At 42.4% G+C, this 16,250-nt stretch overlaps 1 protein-coding gene across 1 annotated transcript in view; it reads right to left on the reverse strand.

Moving 5' to 3' along the window:
• The window catches only part of LOC109907073 (complement C1q-like protein 4), a 20,953-nt gene extending 11,661 nt beyond the window's left edge, over positions 1 to 9,292 (reverse strand). Inside the window, exon 1 of the mRNA XM_020504862.2 lies at positions 8,213 to 9,292. Within this exon, the coding sequence (XP_020360451.2) occupies positions 8,213 to 8,773 (561 nt within the window). The 5' untranslated portion in view covers positions 8,774 to 9,292. The remainder of the gene's footprint in view (positions 1 to 8,212) is intronic.
• Between the last annotated feature and the right edge of the window lie 6,958 nt (positions 9,293 to 16,250).

Below are 16,250 nucleotides of genomic sequence, written 5' to 3' on the forward strand. Positions count from 1 at the left end.
CAGAGCCCCAGAACCACCTAGGTGAGTGGACTTTTCTCTAGGTTTGTCTCTCTGTAGGTGAGGGTTTTGTGTTGGAATGTGTAGGCATCGCTTCCTTTTAGGTGGTTGTAGAATTGAACAGCTCTTTTCTGGATGTTGATAACTATCTGGTATAGTCCTAATTCTGCTCTGAATGCATTGTTTGGGATTTTGCAAATTCTTGATTAGTGAGTGGTCTCCAGACCTCATAACAATAGAGAGCAAAGGGTTTTTATAACTTATTGAAGTATTTTTACACAGATCCTATTTGAGAAGTGAGTTTTATGTTCCTTTTGATGTCTTAGAAGGCCCTACTTGCCTTGTCTCTTAGATCTGGAACGAACTACAAAAATCTCTGAAACTGGAAACACTTATCTCCCTCACTAGCTTTAAGCACCAGCTGTCAGAGCAGCTCACAGATTACTGCACCTGTACATAGCCCACCTATAATTTAGCCCAAACAACTACCTCTTTCCCTACTGTATTTATTTATTTTGCTCCTTTGCACCCCATTATTTTTATTTCTACTTTACACATTCTTCCACTGCAAATCTACCATTCCAGTGTTTTACTTGCTATATTGTATTTACTTTGCCACCATGGCCTTTTTTTTGCCTTTACGTGCCTTATCTCACCTCATTTGCTCACATTGTATATAGACTTGTTTCTACTGTATTATTGACTGTATGTTTGTTTTACTCCATGTGTAACTCTGTGTCGTTGTATGTGTCGAACTGCTTTGCTTTATCTTGGCCAGGTCGCAATTGTAAATGAGAACTTGTTCTCAACTAGCCTACCTGGTTAAATAAAGGTCAAATAAAACAATCGTTCACAGCCTTGTGTAAGTTACCAGTGGTGTTAATGTTGAGGCCGAGGTATGTATAGTTATTTGTGGGCGATGGGGCAACGGTGTCTAGATTGAATTTGTATTTGTTGTACTGGATATTGGAACTTTTTTGGAACACCATTATTTTTGTCTTACTGAGATTCACCGTCAAGAGTCCAAGGCTGACAGTAGGCCTGTAGGCCCTCCTTGGTTGGGGACAGAAGCACCAAACAGTGCTGTGGCCACCCTTTCTTGCTGTGCTCTCAGGTCGTTTGTGCCTATGTGAACTATTATGTAGCTGGGTGAGCCTAGTTGGCCATCAGATAGTAGGTGAGGGCGCGCTGACTATTTGGGCACCAGAGTTTAGCCGCTGTGTGTTTGCGGAAAAGTTCATTTTCTTGTATATATTTCCCATAAGGAGTACAATCTGTGGCTTTTGTGTGTCCTCAGTGGGTGTCGAGGGGTTTTCATGGGGTTGCTAGGAGGGAGTAATTTGTCTGTTCTGCTGTGGTCAGGATCTGGTGTGGGCTGTTCTGCTGGCTTCTCTGGGGGAGTGGCCAGCTCTTTCATGGGCTGTTCTGCTGGCTTCTCTGGGGGAGTGGCCAGCTCTTTCATGGGCTGTTCTGCTGGCTCCTCTGGGGGAGTGGCCAGCCAGCTCTTTCATGGGTTGTTCTGCTGGCTTCTCTGGAGGAGTGGCCAGCTCTTTCATGGGTTGTTCTGCTGGCTTCTCTGGGGGAGTGGCCAGCTCTTTCATGGGTTGTTCTGCTGGCTTCTCTGGGGGAGTGGCCAGCTCTTTCATGGGCTGTTCTGCTGGCTTCTCTGGGGAAGTGGCCAGCTCTTTCATGGGTTGTTCTGATCTCTTTCTATTGCTCAATCTAAGTCCCCACCTTCACATTTATCTCCTTCATAATCCTACCATGCCTCCCTCACATATCTCTGTCTCTCTGTTCACCATTATGAGCAAAAATAGCAGACTTAAATTAATAAACCTTCAACATATTGGAGCGATATTGCTACAATAAAAGCCCCTGCTCCCAACAATTATACTTTATATAATACATCATGTTAAATACCTTATAAAATAATATAGTAGTGTTGGATACTCCTTCTTTGTGTTTTAGGGGAAATCATAAGTGGCCAAGTGCCAACGTTTCTAACTGCAGCCTTCCTCCGACTATGCCTGAGGGGAAAAGCACCCTGCCCAAAATAATGAGGGGGATGACATATGCTGTCTGTCAATGGGAAGTCACAGCAACACCAGATGCTAATGTGATATTGGCTTGTCACTACAGGATGTCTAGCAGAATGATAAGCTAACCTTTAGAGATGACAATCAATTATTGTTATTGTTGTTGCTTATACACACATATATATATATATACATATATACTGCCAGCCAACTTGACACAACTGTGGGAAGCATTAAAGTCAACATGGCCCAGCATCCCCTTGGAACGCTTTCGGCACATGGTAGAGTCCATGCCCTGATGAATTGATCCTGTTCTGAGGCCAAAAGGGGGGGGGGGTGGGGGGGATTCTTAAGGTGTTCTTATTCTTCATTTTTATAACTGTAAGGGCACCATAGCCATAGCTCCATAGAACCCCCTCCACACACACACAGACACACACACACACACACACAGACACAGACACAGACACACAGACACACACCTGCTTAATCAATCTACCTTAGAGTGGACACTGGACAGCCACACAGGGATTAACTGAACCTCACCCTGGCTGGCTGGCTGGCTGTAGACTCCGTGACCTGAATCTCATTTAGAAACAACTACCATATGGACACTGAGTCACTGACCAGAGCATGTAAAATAACTGAGGCATTGATAGATTTACAAATTCATTAGCAACTGTCTGGAAACAGAAGCTCTGTTTATACCTGGCGCCAAAATGCATCCTTGGTCCTGATCTTTTCCACATTCTGATTGTGCCCACATTTTCAGATTTGCATCTAAACACGGTATTAAAATGTTTCTCTTATCTGTTCACTGTGCCCACACTGTGACCAGATTTCCAGGTCCCTCCCTGTAATCAAAATTATTTGACACACATCCTTTAAAAATAATATTCCCTTTTAAAATGTTAAGTCACATATTGATGTCATAGTTAAATGGTGGCACTTTGTCAAGGATTTTACAAGGCGGGAAAATGATGATTAAACGGTTTCACAGATCCGTCTACACTTGTAAGATATCCAGACACAATGTGTGCCTGACTATCTCCGGAGTTGGTCGGGAGGGTTTGATCAGAATCAGATCAGAATCAGTTTTTTGATCGTCAACACTTGTCTACAAATATGGGCCAAATCAGAATGAAGACACAATCAGGACAAAGACATATGTTAGCACCAGGAATAAATTATGAGTAATGAGTTGTAATTCTAATGCAGCACCAAGGGAGAAGCATGGTTTGGGTGTTGACCTGGGTCTCTCTGTGAGGTTAAATCATTTACTTGAGTGAAACTCTAATTAATGGACAATCAATGGACAAGAAGGAGAGGAGGTAGAGGGGAGTATGAGTGGAGGAGAAGGGGGGTAGAGGGAAGTGGGGCATTTGGGAGTAGAGGGTGGTAGAGGAATGAGAGGGAGGTAGAGGGGGAAGTGGGGATATGGGGGGAGAGTTATTTCAGGGGATCTAATCTAAGAGTTATGAATGATTTAATGGAATGATGCGATGACTGGAATGACAATATAGGATGACACAAAGCAGAAGCCAGGTAGGTATCTTAAATATCATGTGTTAGCTCTTTCTGAGTTTGCTAAACACAAATACAGGATTTGGACACATTTAAAGATTAATAAGATTTAGATCACCTTATTAATCAATTGTACAAGGTCCAACTGTAGTTTGACATCCACTTTATCCCAGCGCCTTAAAAAGACACACAGAGGACTGAATGGTAACGTGTCAGTGTGGTGACTGATGAATTCAGATGAAAACATAGTTGCGTTAAAGTCCTCAAATTAAAGTGATTTATCCTAACCCTCTTCTTTTCCTCTTCCCCCCAATCAGCCACTCTGTCTTTAATTAGTACCAGGGGAAAGAGAGAATGAGGGACCGATGGATGAGTGGCCTGTCAGTTTCTCTTTCATTATTTATCTACAGTATCTATCTGAGGTGACACGCTGTGTCCCAAATGGCACCCTATTCCCTTTATAGTGCACTACTTTAGGGCTCATAGAGTTCTGGTCAAAAGTAGTGCACTATGTAGGGAATAAGGTGCCATTTGGGATACAACCCTGGTGTATAATAACTACTAATTAGACGGCAGCATACTGCCACTCATCATTTGGCTATGACTGGTGGAAATGCAAACATTAGTAGCTGTGATTTTAAAGTGTGAAGCATCACTTCTCCCTAATGATGGAAAATATGTTCTTCAATCTATATTTTGCTACCGTGTTGCTGCTGCCCACAGATGCAGAGGAATGTGATGTGAATTAAAAGGGACAAATGTTGCATAGCGAAGGTGAAAGTGAGAATCAGAGGCAGTGGTGTAGTGGTGCCTGGAAAAGTGGGTATACTCTAAATGTTGTATAGCGAAGGTGAAAGTGAGAATCAGAGACAGTGGTGTAGTGGTGCCTGGAGAAGTGGGTATACTCTAAATGTTGTATAGCGAAGGTGAAAGTGAGAATCAGAGGCAGTGGTGTAGTGGTGCCTGGAGAAGTGGGTATACTCTAAATGTTGTATAGCGAAGGTGAAAGTGAGAATCAGAGGCAGTGGTGTAGTGGTGCCTGGAGAAGTGGGTATACTCTAAATGTTGTATAGCAAAGGTGAAAGTGAGAATCAGAGGCAGTGGTGTAGTGGTGTCTGGAAAAGTGGGTACACTCTAAATGTTGTATAGCGAAGGTGAAAGTGAGAATCAGAGACAGTGGTGTAGTGGTGTCTGGAGAAGTGGGTATACTCTAAATGTTGTATAGCGAAGGTGAAAGTGAGAATCAGAGACAGTGGTGTAGTGGTGTCTGGAGAAGTGGGTATACTCTAAATGTTGTATAGCGAAGGTGAAAGTGAGAATCAGAGACAGTGGTGTAGTGGTGCCTGGAGAAGTGGGTATACTCTAAATGTTGTATAGCGAAGGTGAAAGTGAGAATCAGAGGCAGTGGTATAGTGGTGTTGGAGAAGTGGGTATACTCTAAATGTTGTATAGCGAAGGTGAAAGTGAGAATCAGAGACAGTGGTGTAGTGGTGTCTGGAGAAGTGGGTATACTCTAAATGTTGTATAGCGAAGGTGAAAGTGAGAATCAGAGACAGTGGTGTAGTGGTGTCTGGAGAAGTGGGTATACTCTAAATGTTGTATAGCGAAGGTGAAAGTGAGAATCAGAGACAGTGGTGTAGTGGTGTCTGGAGAAGTGGGTATACTCTAAATGTTGTATAGCGAAGGTGAAAGTGAGAATCAGAGACAGTGGTGTAGTGGTGTCTGGAGAAGTGGGTATACTCTAAATGTTGTATAGCGAAGGTGAAAGTGAGAATCAGAGACAGTGGTGTAGTGGTGCCTGGAGAAGTGGGTATACTCTAAATGTTGTATAGCGAAGGTGAAAGTGAGAATCAGAGACAGTGGTGTAGTGGTGTCTGGAGAAGTGGGTATAGTCTAAATGTTTTTTTACATTTTTCCAAATGGCCTGAAGGAAAGGCTCCCTGTGTGAAACATTTTGTGAGAAACAGTGACATACACTGTTGAACTAGAATTATAAACCCTGTATTGGTCTTTCACAGTCAAGCCAAGCCAAGCTGAACTGTGCAAGTGGGCTAACAGTAGGCCTACTGAAACAGATAAATTAGTCACGCTTTTTTTGTAGAAAAACAACTAAACTGAATTTTCGAAGTCCACAACAATATGGTTAAACCTTTATTTAACTAGGCAAGACAGTTAAGAACAAAATCTTATTTACAATGACAGCCAACCAGGGAACAGTGGGTAAACTGCCTTGTTCAGGGGCAGAACGGCAGATTTTTACCTTGTCAGCTTGGGGATTCAATCCAACAACCTTTCGGTTACTGGCCCAACACTCTAACCACTAAGCTACCTGCCACCCCAAAGAGTAGTTTCCTGACTGGGAATCGAACACGAGCCGCGGCGTTGAGCGTGCCGTATCCTAACCACTAGCCTTTGAGGTCTGGGAAAAACCTTTGAAATGTTGTGCAAGCACCTAGCACTCTTGTTTGGTTAGCAGTGTTTATGTAGCACATGAGATTAATGTATTAATGCAAATAATCATGATATAATTCTGCCAGTTAAGCATAGACTACTTGGTAGCTAATTAACATGTAATTAAAGTTCTGGGGAAGCCCTTTCCATCTACCAGAATATGGTTAGGTCTATCATTAGCATTGCTATATTTTTCCTGATCCTTACTTGTTTGAAACATGGATGCTTTACTTCATATTACGAGGCAAGTCTGACCTTGCTTCAAAGTAGCCTATAGCCAAAATCCCACCATTGAAATGTGAAGGCTTTTTTTTTAAAGACTTACATGCGTTCTCCTGTTCTATTGTTTTTCTTTCACTGTCGAGCAGCCAGAGGTATAATTGTAGCAACGATAGTCATTAGGTCTCCCCTCTATTTATTTTGTATTTTTTTTCACCTTTATTTAACCAGGTAGGACAGTTGAGAACAAGTTCTCATTTACAACTGCGACCTGGCCAAGATAAAGCAACGGGTGGGTGCTGCTATGATGACCAGTGAGCTGAGATAAGGCGGGGCTTTACAAGCAAAGACTTATAGATGACCTGGAGCCAGTGGGTGTGGCGACGAATATGAAGCGAGGGCCAGCCAACGTGAGCATACAGGTCGCAGTGGTGGGTAGTATATGGTGCTTTGCTGACAAAACAGATGGCACTGTGATAGACTGCATCCAATTTGCTGAGTAGAGTGTTGGAGGCAATTTTGTAAATGACATCACCGAAGTCAAGGATTGGTAGGGTAGTCAGATTTACAACGGTATGTTTGGCAGCATGAGTGAAGGAGGCTTTGTTACAAAATAGGAAGCCGATTCTAGATTTATTTTTGAATTGGAGATTCTTAATGTGAGTCTGGAAGGAGAGTTTACAGTCTAGCCAGACACCTAGGTATTTTTTTTTTCTACCTTTATTTTACTAGGCAAGTCAGTTAAGAACAAATTCTTATTTTCAATGACGGCCTAGGAACAGTGGGTTAACTGCCTGTTCAGGGGCAGAACGACAGATTTGTACCTTGTTAGCTCGGGGATTTGAACTTGCAACCTTTCAGTTACTAGTCCAATGCTCTAACCACTAGGCTACCCTGCCATTTGTAGTTGTCCACATATTCTAAGTCAGAACTGTCCAGAGTAGTGATGCTGGACGGGCGGGCAGGTGCGGGCAGCGATCAGTTGAAGAGCATGCATTTAGTTTTACTTGCATTTAAGAGCAGTTGGAGGCCACGGAAGGAGAGTTGTATGGCATTGAAGCTCATCTGGAGGTTAGTTAACACAGTGTCCAAAGAAGGGCCAGTATACAGAATGGTGTTGTCTGCATAGAGGTGGATCAGAGAATCACCAGCAGAATCACCAACATCGCTAACGGATATTTCCATCTCTGTACATGAAGCCGCTTGTATGTGCAATAGAACAGTGTTTTCCCGCAAATTGTATTTTGGAACATTTATGTGCACATTGCTGCACGGAAAATGTGAAGAAACAATAGTTGATTAGCCTCATTAGTTAATATGGTGTATACCTCCACTACATAACTTTGATATGCATTGTGGGGAGTATATGCAATGCCCACTGAAAAATAAGCGGGTACATGGCGTATACCTGCGTACAGGGCTGGGGAGTAATCGATTACATGTAATCAGTTAAATGTAATCAGATTTTATTTCTAAAACGTTAACTGTAATCAGTTACGTTACCAGCAAAATCTTGTAATCAGATTACAAATTATTTTGAAAAACTAGATGATTACTTACTACTTAAAAATGTAGAAAAAATATATATTATGACACCTTTCTGCTTTCTCAATTAAAAAAAGTTTGTTTGTTCCACCTGAGCGAGTCACAAGACAGAGACCACTATGATAACACACCAAATGCATTTGATGGATCCTTTTTGTCTTCTTCTAATGCCTCTTAAGGGGGAAAGTAATCAGATTACATTACTGAGTTTGGGTATCCAAACATTACGATACTGATTACAATTTTGGACAGGTAACTAGTAACTGTAACGGATTGCATTTAGAAAGTAACTTACCCAACTCTGGCTGTGTGTACCCTCCACTACACCACTGCTCAGAGGTGATGGTCAATGAAAGTGTTGTTTGAACAAACGCATACACACAGACACACACACACGCACAAACACATTCACATATACATACACACACTCTCTCTCCTACCTGTCCGTTCTTCTTCAGGTCAGCCCACATGCTGGTCCCATCTCCGCCCCTCATCAGAACATGGTAGGTGAAGAAGTAGATACCAGGTAGAGGACAGGTGAACTTCCCAGTACTTGGCTCATAGTAGTTCCCTACATTGGTTACCACATCATCAAACTTCAACACTTCGCTGCCCTCGTGCTGTTTCCTTAGCCCTGCATAAAAGGCGATTTTGGGGCTGTAGGAGGGGAAGTAACCGTTAGGTCCAGGGCCGGGAGGCCCCTGTGGCCCTGGCTTGCCTGATTCCCCAGGGGGTCCTCGGGCGCCTGGAGGACCAGGGATCCCAGGGACCCCGCGGTACCCCGTTTTCTTCCGCCCGGGGTATTCCGGTTGAGGGGACATGGCTGTCAGCTCCTGGCCTGGTTGGGCAGTACTATATGTGTCGCAGACCATTCTGCAGCTCCCCAGCATCTCATAATGGGTCCCCTCACCGCCACTTCCTTGGCTAGCTCCTCCCCCTTTCATGGTGTGAACCAATAGGGGGATGGCTATCAGGAGGAGTAGAACCATGGCCACGCCCATGGCGGCTCCGATGGCACGCTTCCGACGGCTGAACCGAGAAGCGGCCAGGGTCAGAAAGTCCTCCTCCCCCTTAGACGGAATAGTGCCGGGTGCCAGGGTGGACTATAGATAGATAGAATAGGAAAGACTGGAAGGAAGGTATGGAGAGGTTTGTTTGCTGTATGTCTGTGGTGCTCTCAGACTAGGTCAACAGGTGTCAGCAGCCAAGAGAGAAGGGTCCGTTGAGACAACATGAGTAGAATGTGGGAGAGAAAAGGAAGATGGCAGACGGAGAGAAGGGAAGAGAGGAACAACAGGAGAGAGGGGGATGATGAAGGGAAAGGGATGGGGAGGGAGCAGGATTTCACTCTTTAAAACCTGCAGTCAGTGTTCAGACAACTCTATGTTGAGGTTTAAAACCTGCAGTCAGTGTTCAGACAACTCTATGTTGAGGTTTAAAACCTGCAGTCAGGGTTCAGACAACTCTATGTTGTAGTTTAAAACCTGCAGTCAGTGTTCAGACAACTCTATGTTGTAGTTTAAAACCTGCAGTCAGTTTTCAGACAACTCTATGTTGAGGTTTAAAACCTGCAGTCAGTGTTCAGACAACTCTATGTTGTAGTTTAAAACCTGCAGTCAGTGTTCAGACAATTCTATGTTGTAGTTTAAAACCTGCAGTCAGTGTTCAGACAACTCTATGTTGAGGTTTAAAACCTGCAGTCAGTGTTCTGACAACTCTATGTTGTAGTTTAAAACCTGCAGTCAGTGTTCAGACAACTCTATGTTGTAGTTTAAAACCTGCAGTCAGTGTTCAGACAACTCTATGTTGTAGTTTCACCTTTTGTCCTGCTCTTGTCTTCCAGAGTTCTTCTTGTCTTCGCTTTGATCAAATTCCTCCTATTTTCTGCGCATCAAACATCAACCAAACCCAGGCCAAGAGAACGTACAATAGTGAACTTATGTTATCAGAATTTACCAAGAGATCGCTGATTCGACTTCAACTGCCAATTCAGCTAATTATGTACAGTAGACGGTATAATTGTTTTGTCAGTCTCTTCAACAAACCACTTGTGCTTTTCTAAGGGCTCCCCTTATGAATGACAGAAACTCAGCTAACAGAGGTGTCTCTCCGCTGAATACAGCATGACTGAGAGAACAAATAACAGAAGGAAGAGAAGGGAAAAGAAATTCGATATGTTCAGAGTTGCCTTCCTGTCAGAATCATTTTAGTCCTGTGTGTTTCTAGGGTGGTAGCAGTATTACAGGGTGTCCAGAGCTAGATGGAGGGTGCTGGGGCGAGAAACCAATCAAATCTTTATTTTGTGGGCTAAGGTGTATTCCTCTCTTCATGGACTCACAAAGTCTGTGGAAAGATGAAGAATTAAACAAATACATTCATATACTGGATCTCTTGATTGCGCTTTTTTTATTATCCTGTCCCATGAATATAATTAAAAACGAAACTGTTTTAAGTGAGAAGCAGGGATTGGTCTGAAGCCAAAAAAGAAAGGAAATTCACATGAGCACCACAATGCCTAATCATGCTCTACTTAGTTACAGATCAAATGCTCATTGAGGCTTGAAACTGACAACTCTCATTTAAAACAACTGGTAATTTCTACAAGGAGGACATGGTTTATTTTTTATGTCCTCTTTTCAGATGTTATAAGAAAAATGCAATTATTTAAAATGTTTATCAGGTCAAAATCCAATAATCTGACAAATGTGGTTTTATATTCATCCCTAGGAATCCCTGAATATTTAATTTAGTGCAATTTTCTATTGGAATTTAATTCATTTCCATTTGTCAAGTAATAGTATTTATTAAATACTTATGTATCTAATTATTATTAGCTTATAGGTAGCCTACAGTATTTATATTCGTTTTATCATCACTGTTAAAACATTTCTCTCTCCAAAATAAATCTGGGAAATCACAAAAACGAAAAGCATGCATTGCACAGTCATTTTTACTCACTCTGTCTTCCTATTATAGTGAAACTAAAGTCAAGTAGATTTCTCCATCAGGCGTCTTAGACTCGAGTATATCCAGGTACGAATCCTCCAACAGACACTACGAGGAACTTGGCGTGCCAAATGAATAGCCGAGAGACGCGCGCACATTTTAAGCAGGAGATGCCCGGGAAGCGAGGAGACAGAATAAGTAATCACTTTTTCTCAACACCACCTGTACGGTAATATCCCCTTTCAACGGTTTCCACTAGCTTCTATAGTCACAAAGTCAGATTCCACAGCCACAAAGTCAGATTCCACAGCCACAAAGTCAAACATGGTCTTTATTTAAGGTTAGAGTTAGGCATACGTTTAGCAGTGAAGTTTAGGGTTAGGTTTAAAATGATATATTAAGAAGATCAATTGTAGAAAAGGGCGGGGTTTATGACTTTGTGGCTATAGAAGCTAGTGATGACCTGTTTCGACTGAGGTCAGTCCAGCTAAGGAACTATGAAGTCCAACATGGATTTCAAGAAATTAGGGAAATAACCAACCCGAACTTGCTAGAAATGTAGCCTAACATTTAGTTTGTTTTGCCCTTGTTAGCTTGTTGTAGTCCAAGTATCTGTTGAGCAGCCTCGGGTTTGTAAAAACCAAATTACTTTAAGGAACTGATTTTTTCCGTCTTCGAAAATCTCCCACTCCCTCTGCATGTAGCCTATAACACCTGTAAGATCTCTCCCCCCCTCTCCGTCCTTAGGTTTTTGATAGCAGTCATTTTGTTACAAAATATAGGTCTGAGTCTAATTGGGTTCAGGGGGAAGTAAAAATAATAATATATTTTCAAAAGTACACAAAAGAGATGGTAGGAATGGCAATGGTTATATTTTCACCTATTTTCAATAGTTCTGACTCATCTTTAGAGAAACTGCATTGAGCACACATAAAAATAAAAGAAATTAAATTCAAATAATTTAACCAACTTCAGTCAATTAGTTGTTAAATAAAAATCGACAAAATACACTATTGGGTCAAAACAGACAGGGTTAACTTAGACTGTTGACAACATGCAAACTATATTGTGTTGCAAAATGTTTATTGAAAACATAAATACCCCACTGGGCACACACTGGCTGAATCCACATCAGTTCAATGAAATGACGTTGAGCCAACGTGGAATAGACATTGAATTGACATCTGTGCCCAGTAGAACATTTGCACAATGAGCACTTGTTGTCTCTCAAATACATTGTTACAGTTGTTGGTTAGCAAGCTTGCGAATTTGAGCCATATTAGCATAGACGTGACATCAGTCAAACACCTCAAAACAAGACATGGTATCAATGACAAGATACAAACGAGTTGAAACGAGTCACCTACGATTCCCCACAAGGCAGCTTCTTGTCATTGTTACTATCTATCTGACCGTTCAGAATCATAACAACGCACATCTTCCGGTCACATCGATGTGCACATTATTTTCGTGACGTTGCCAGGCAACCCATCTAAAGAGTTGGAAGGAGGGAGAAATAAGGCGAGGGTGACTAAGAACAATTGTAGTACGTATGGGTTAGGAATGGAGAGATGACACAAAATGTTCCCTAGACTATTGTTTGCGTGACACACACACACAGACACGCGTAGATTATCGTCTGTCTGTGTGAGTCGCTTTCCCTCGCTATCGGGCCTCATTAGGAAGAGATACTGAGCCACCCTGAGAACCGTTATTTTTCTCTTACACACACACACAAAGTTCACTGTTTCTGTGCTCCTTCCTTTTTATAGACATGTATTATTATAGTAATATAATAATAGATAGTAAAATAAATAACTTAAAATAATTGAAATTATAGTAATTTACAGTAAATGCATCTTAATTGCCCAATTCATTTACTGTTGTGGTCAAAACGGTAGGAGCATATTATTATATATTTGTTTTACTTGTATGCATTATCTTTGAGGTTTTAGTATATATAATGGCCGTCAATGATTCTAATAAGGTGTTTAAAATGCAGGTTTTAGCTCTGTATCCTCTGAGAGTTGAGTCATCTCTCTCCATGACAGGCTTAATCACACATCTGCATGTTTAAAGTTTAATGGCTGAGGTGGGAGCTGGTGGGAGGCTTTAGGGGAATACATATTGATGATGACTTTGTCATCAATCGCCTCTCCTACCTCTCCCTTTCTCTCTCTTTCTCCCTCGCTCCTTAGATATGACCACTGTCAAGGGAGCGGGGGAGATAGTCCATCAGAGAAAGAGAGAAAAAAACTCAGATGATGCCTAACAAGGGTTGAGCTTTTGCGCATTTAGCCTAGTGAATATATCAAAGTCTATGAAGTATGACAACGTGAGACTAAGTTAATGGGGAACATGAAGAGAAGGAAAAGGTTGGGTTTGGGGCTGAGCTGGAGTAGGCTACTAGAGCCTCATGGGGTTCTCTTTCAGGACTTTACAAGTGCAGTCCTATCCTGTCCATGTGTTGTCTTAAATGGTGTGTCAGTTTCACTTTGTGGCTTGGTCAGTCTGTCAGTATCATTAAAAGTATTAGAACATTAGAACATAACAGAACACTCATCAGAGCTCTAGAAGCAGCCTCACCGTCGACCGGACGACAGATCATCAGGGCCCGCAGTCAGAGGAAATATAGTACGAATTTGATTTTTAGTGGCTGTTAAAATATTACTGAGCTGATTAATATTAAAATATGTGCATGTCTCTGAGCTATCTGTCTCTCTCTCTCTCTCACTCCCTCCTTCCACCTATTTCTCTCTCTTTCTCTCCCTCCCTCCTCCTCTCTCTCTCTCACTCACTCTATTCTTTCCTGTCCTTGCTAGCTGATGTTCGTTATTCCTATTGGGCAAAGGGTTCCTTTTATTTGTGTTACTGAGCAGCGTCCGTCCATGCTCCCATTGCCTCTTCAGATATCAGAGGTGTGAGCAGAACATTCAATTTACTGTAGCTCGGGCCGAGATACTTATTTTGAATTGTTTGTTTAAGGTGCCTCATATATCGCGGTGCAACAAGGATAAATCTCTCTCTGTCTCTCTCTTTCTCTTGCCGTTAATTCAGACTCAGTCGTTTTTCTCCTCTCTGTGTAAAGAGAAAGAACAGGTACTTACTTAATTTATGGTCATGTAACTCATGGAATATTTATTGCATTTTTCTGTGCGTGCTTTGTTGTATACGCTATCGCATTGAGCTTTGTGTTCAGCCATTGTCAGAATTCAAGGCTCATTTAAGATTTAATTGAAGATGATTTCAGAACCTCAAAGAATCAGGACCTGCGTGTTCTTCCATTAGACAAATAAACATAGACTTTGATGATACAGTATGAAGTAGATTTTAGTGAGAACATTGATATATAAAGACGTAAGATAGGCATCACTGTGAGCTCCAGCCAGAGGGATGTACGGATAGTGTTGGAGAGATGCCGAAGGATAACATTGGTAGGATGGTTGTTGAATCCCCTAGAGGCAGGTTCACAGTCTGATGATGTCTGATGGCCACCATTGCTACTCCCAGTGGTCCCACTCCTCAGCTACCCACAGCTAGACTCACACTACAACAGATCCTACTATCAAATCCCTATCCACTGTCAGTGGGGATATATATCCATGTGTAAATCAATGTAAATCAATGTAGAGGTCCTTAGGATTTCGAAGATACCCAGCCTTCAACAGGGTTGTTTAGGGGCAGGCCAGAACGACGCACACACACACCACACATACTGTACACCAAACGACAGACAGGAGAGAGTTATTACTCAATATAATGATTGTGGGAGCGGGGATGAGAGATAAACAGTGAACGAGGGGCATCTATTTGACAAATGGTTAGTGACAAAAGAAAGAAAGAACAAATTCGTAAGACAGGAAAAGGGAATTGAGGGCGTTTATTTTTAAATGCAGCCCATCTCCATTTGTGTGAAGGTATACACTTGAGTGCACAGTGTGTGTGTGTATACAACATGGTGGTGCTGTGCAGTTCCATTAGGCTCTGATTAGGAGGCCTGATCCAGAGTGACAGTGTACAGATTGAGTTGCACAGCAACTCTCATTCTCCCTATTAATAATAAAAGATACACATTGCTCTCTCTCTCTCTCTGTTTCGGTCTCTCTCTCTTTCTCTCTTTCCTTTTCAGTCTCTCTCTCTTTCTCTCTCTCCGTTTCGGTCTCTCCCTCTTCTTTCTTCCCTCTTTCCCTCCTGGTTTGTCCAGATATCTCTTGCTTCCCCCCTCTTCCTCCACTCCAAGCTCAGAGAAATGGTCAGACATACTGAGAGAAGTTCTACTCTCTCTCTGCAATTCTCTCTTTTAAGTCCACTTCATTTTCTGATTAAACATAACACAACCTTTCATTTCCTATTCCAATTGCTTAAGCAATAGTAGCTGACACTCTCCCTGAATGTGACATTTGTTGTTGGTGGTCAGCCCTATTACAGGGGCTGAGTCACTGGCTTACTGGGGCTCTCTCATGCCGTCCCTGGAAGGGGTGCGTCACCTGAGTGGGTTGATTCACTGATGTGGTCATCCTGTCTGGGTTGGCGCCCCCCCTTGGGTTGTGCCATGGCGGAGATCTTTGTGGGCTATACTCAGCCTTGTCTCAGGATGGTAAGTTGGTGGTTGAAGATATCCCTCTAGTGGTGTGGGGGCTGTGCTTTGGCAAAGTGGGTGGGGTTATATCCTTCCTGTTTGGCCCTGTCCGGGGGTGTCCTCGGATGGGGCCACAGTGTCTCCTGACCCCTCCTGTCTCAGCCTCCAGTATTTATGCTGCAGTAGTTTATGTGTCGGGGGGCTAGGGTCAGTTTGTTATATCTGGAGTACTTCTCCTGTCCTATTCGGTGTCCTGTGTGAATCTAAGTGTGCGTTCTCTAATTCTCTCCTTCTTTCTCTCGGAGGACCTGAGCCCTAGGACCATGCCCCAGGACTACCTGACATGATGACTCCTTGCTGTCCCCAGACCATCTGACCGTGCTGCTGCTCCAGTTTCAACTGTTCTGCCTTATTATTATACGACCATGCTGGTCATTTATGAACATTTGAACATCTTGGCCATGTTCTGTTATAATCTCCACCCGGCACAGCCAGAAGAGGACTGGCCACCCCACATAGCCTGGTTCCTCTCTAGGTTTCTTCCTAGGTTTTGGCCTTTCTAGGGAGTTTTTCCTAGCCACCGTGCTTCTACACCTGCATTGCTTGCTGTTTGGGGTTTTAGGCTGGGTTTCTGTACAGCACTTTGAGATATCAGCTGATGTACGAAGGGCTATATAAATAAATTTGATTTGGATTTTGATATCGATGCACATTTTGTTTCTTAAAAAGGTTGGAAAGAACCTTGAGTTAACACTTTACTTACCTGCAGGTAAAATCATTTTTAACATGCTCACGACAAGTCTTACAATTCATTATAATAGCATCATACGGAATTATACCTGCAGGCCAGGCTTTAAGTTGGCTGGTATGTTCAGTATATTGTGCCTTAGTTGAAATCATAGATTTGCTTTACACCCACGTTGTCTTTACAAAGAAGTATAATCAATAGTTAT

The sequence above is a fragment of the Oncorhynchus kisutch genome, linkage group LG17 (genome assembly GCF_002021735.2).
Source record: "Oncorhynchus kisutch isolate 150728-3 linkage group LG17, Okis_V2, whole genome shotgun sequence".
NCBI classification, from domain to species: domain Eukaryota; kingdom Metazoa; phylum Chordata; class Actinopteri; order Salmoniformes; family Salmonidae; genus Oncorhynchus; species Oncorhynchus kisutch.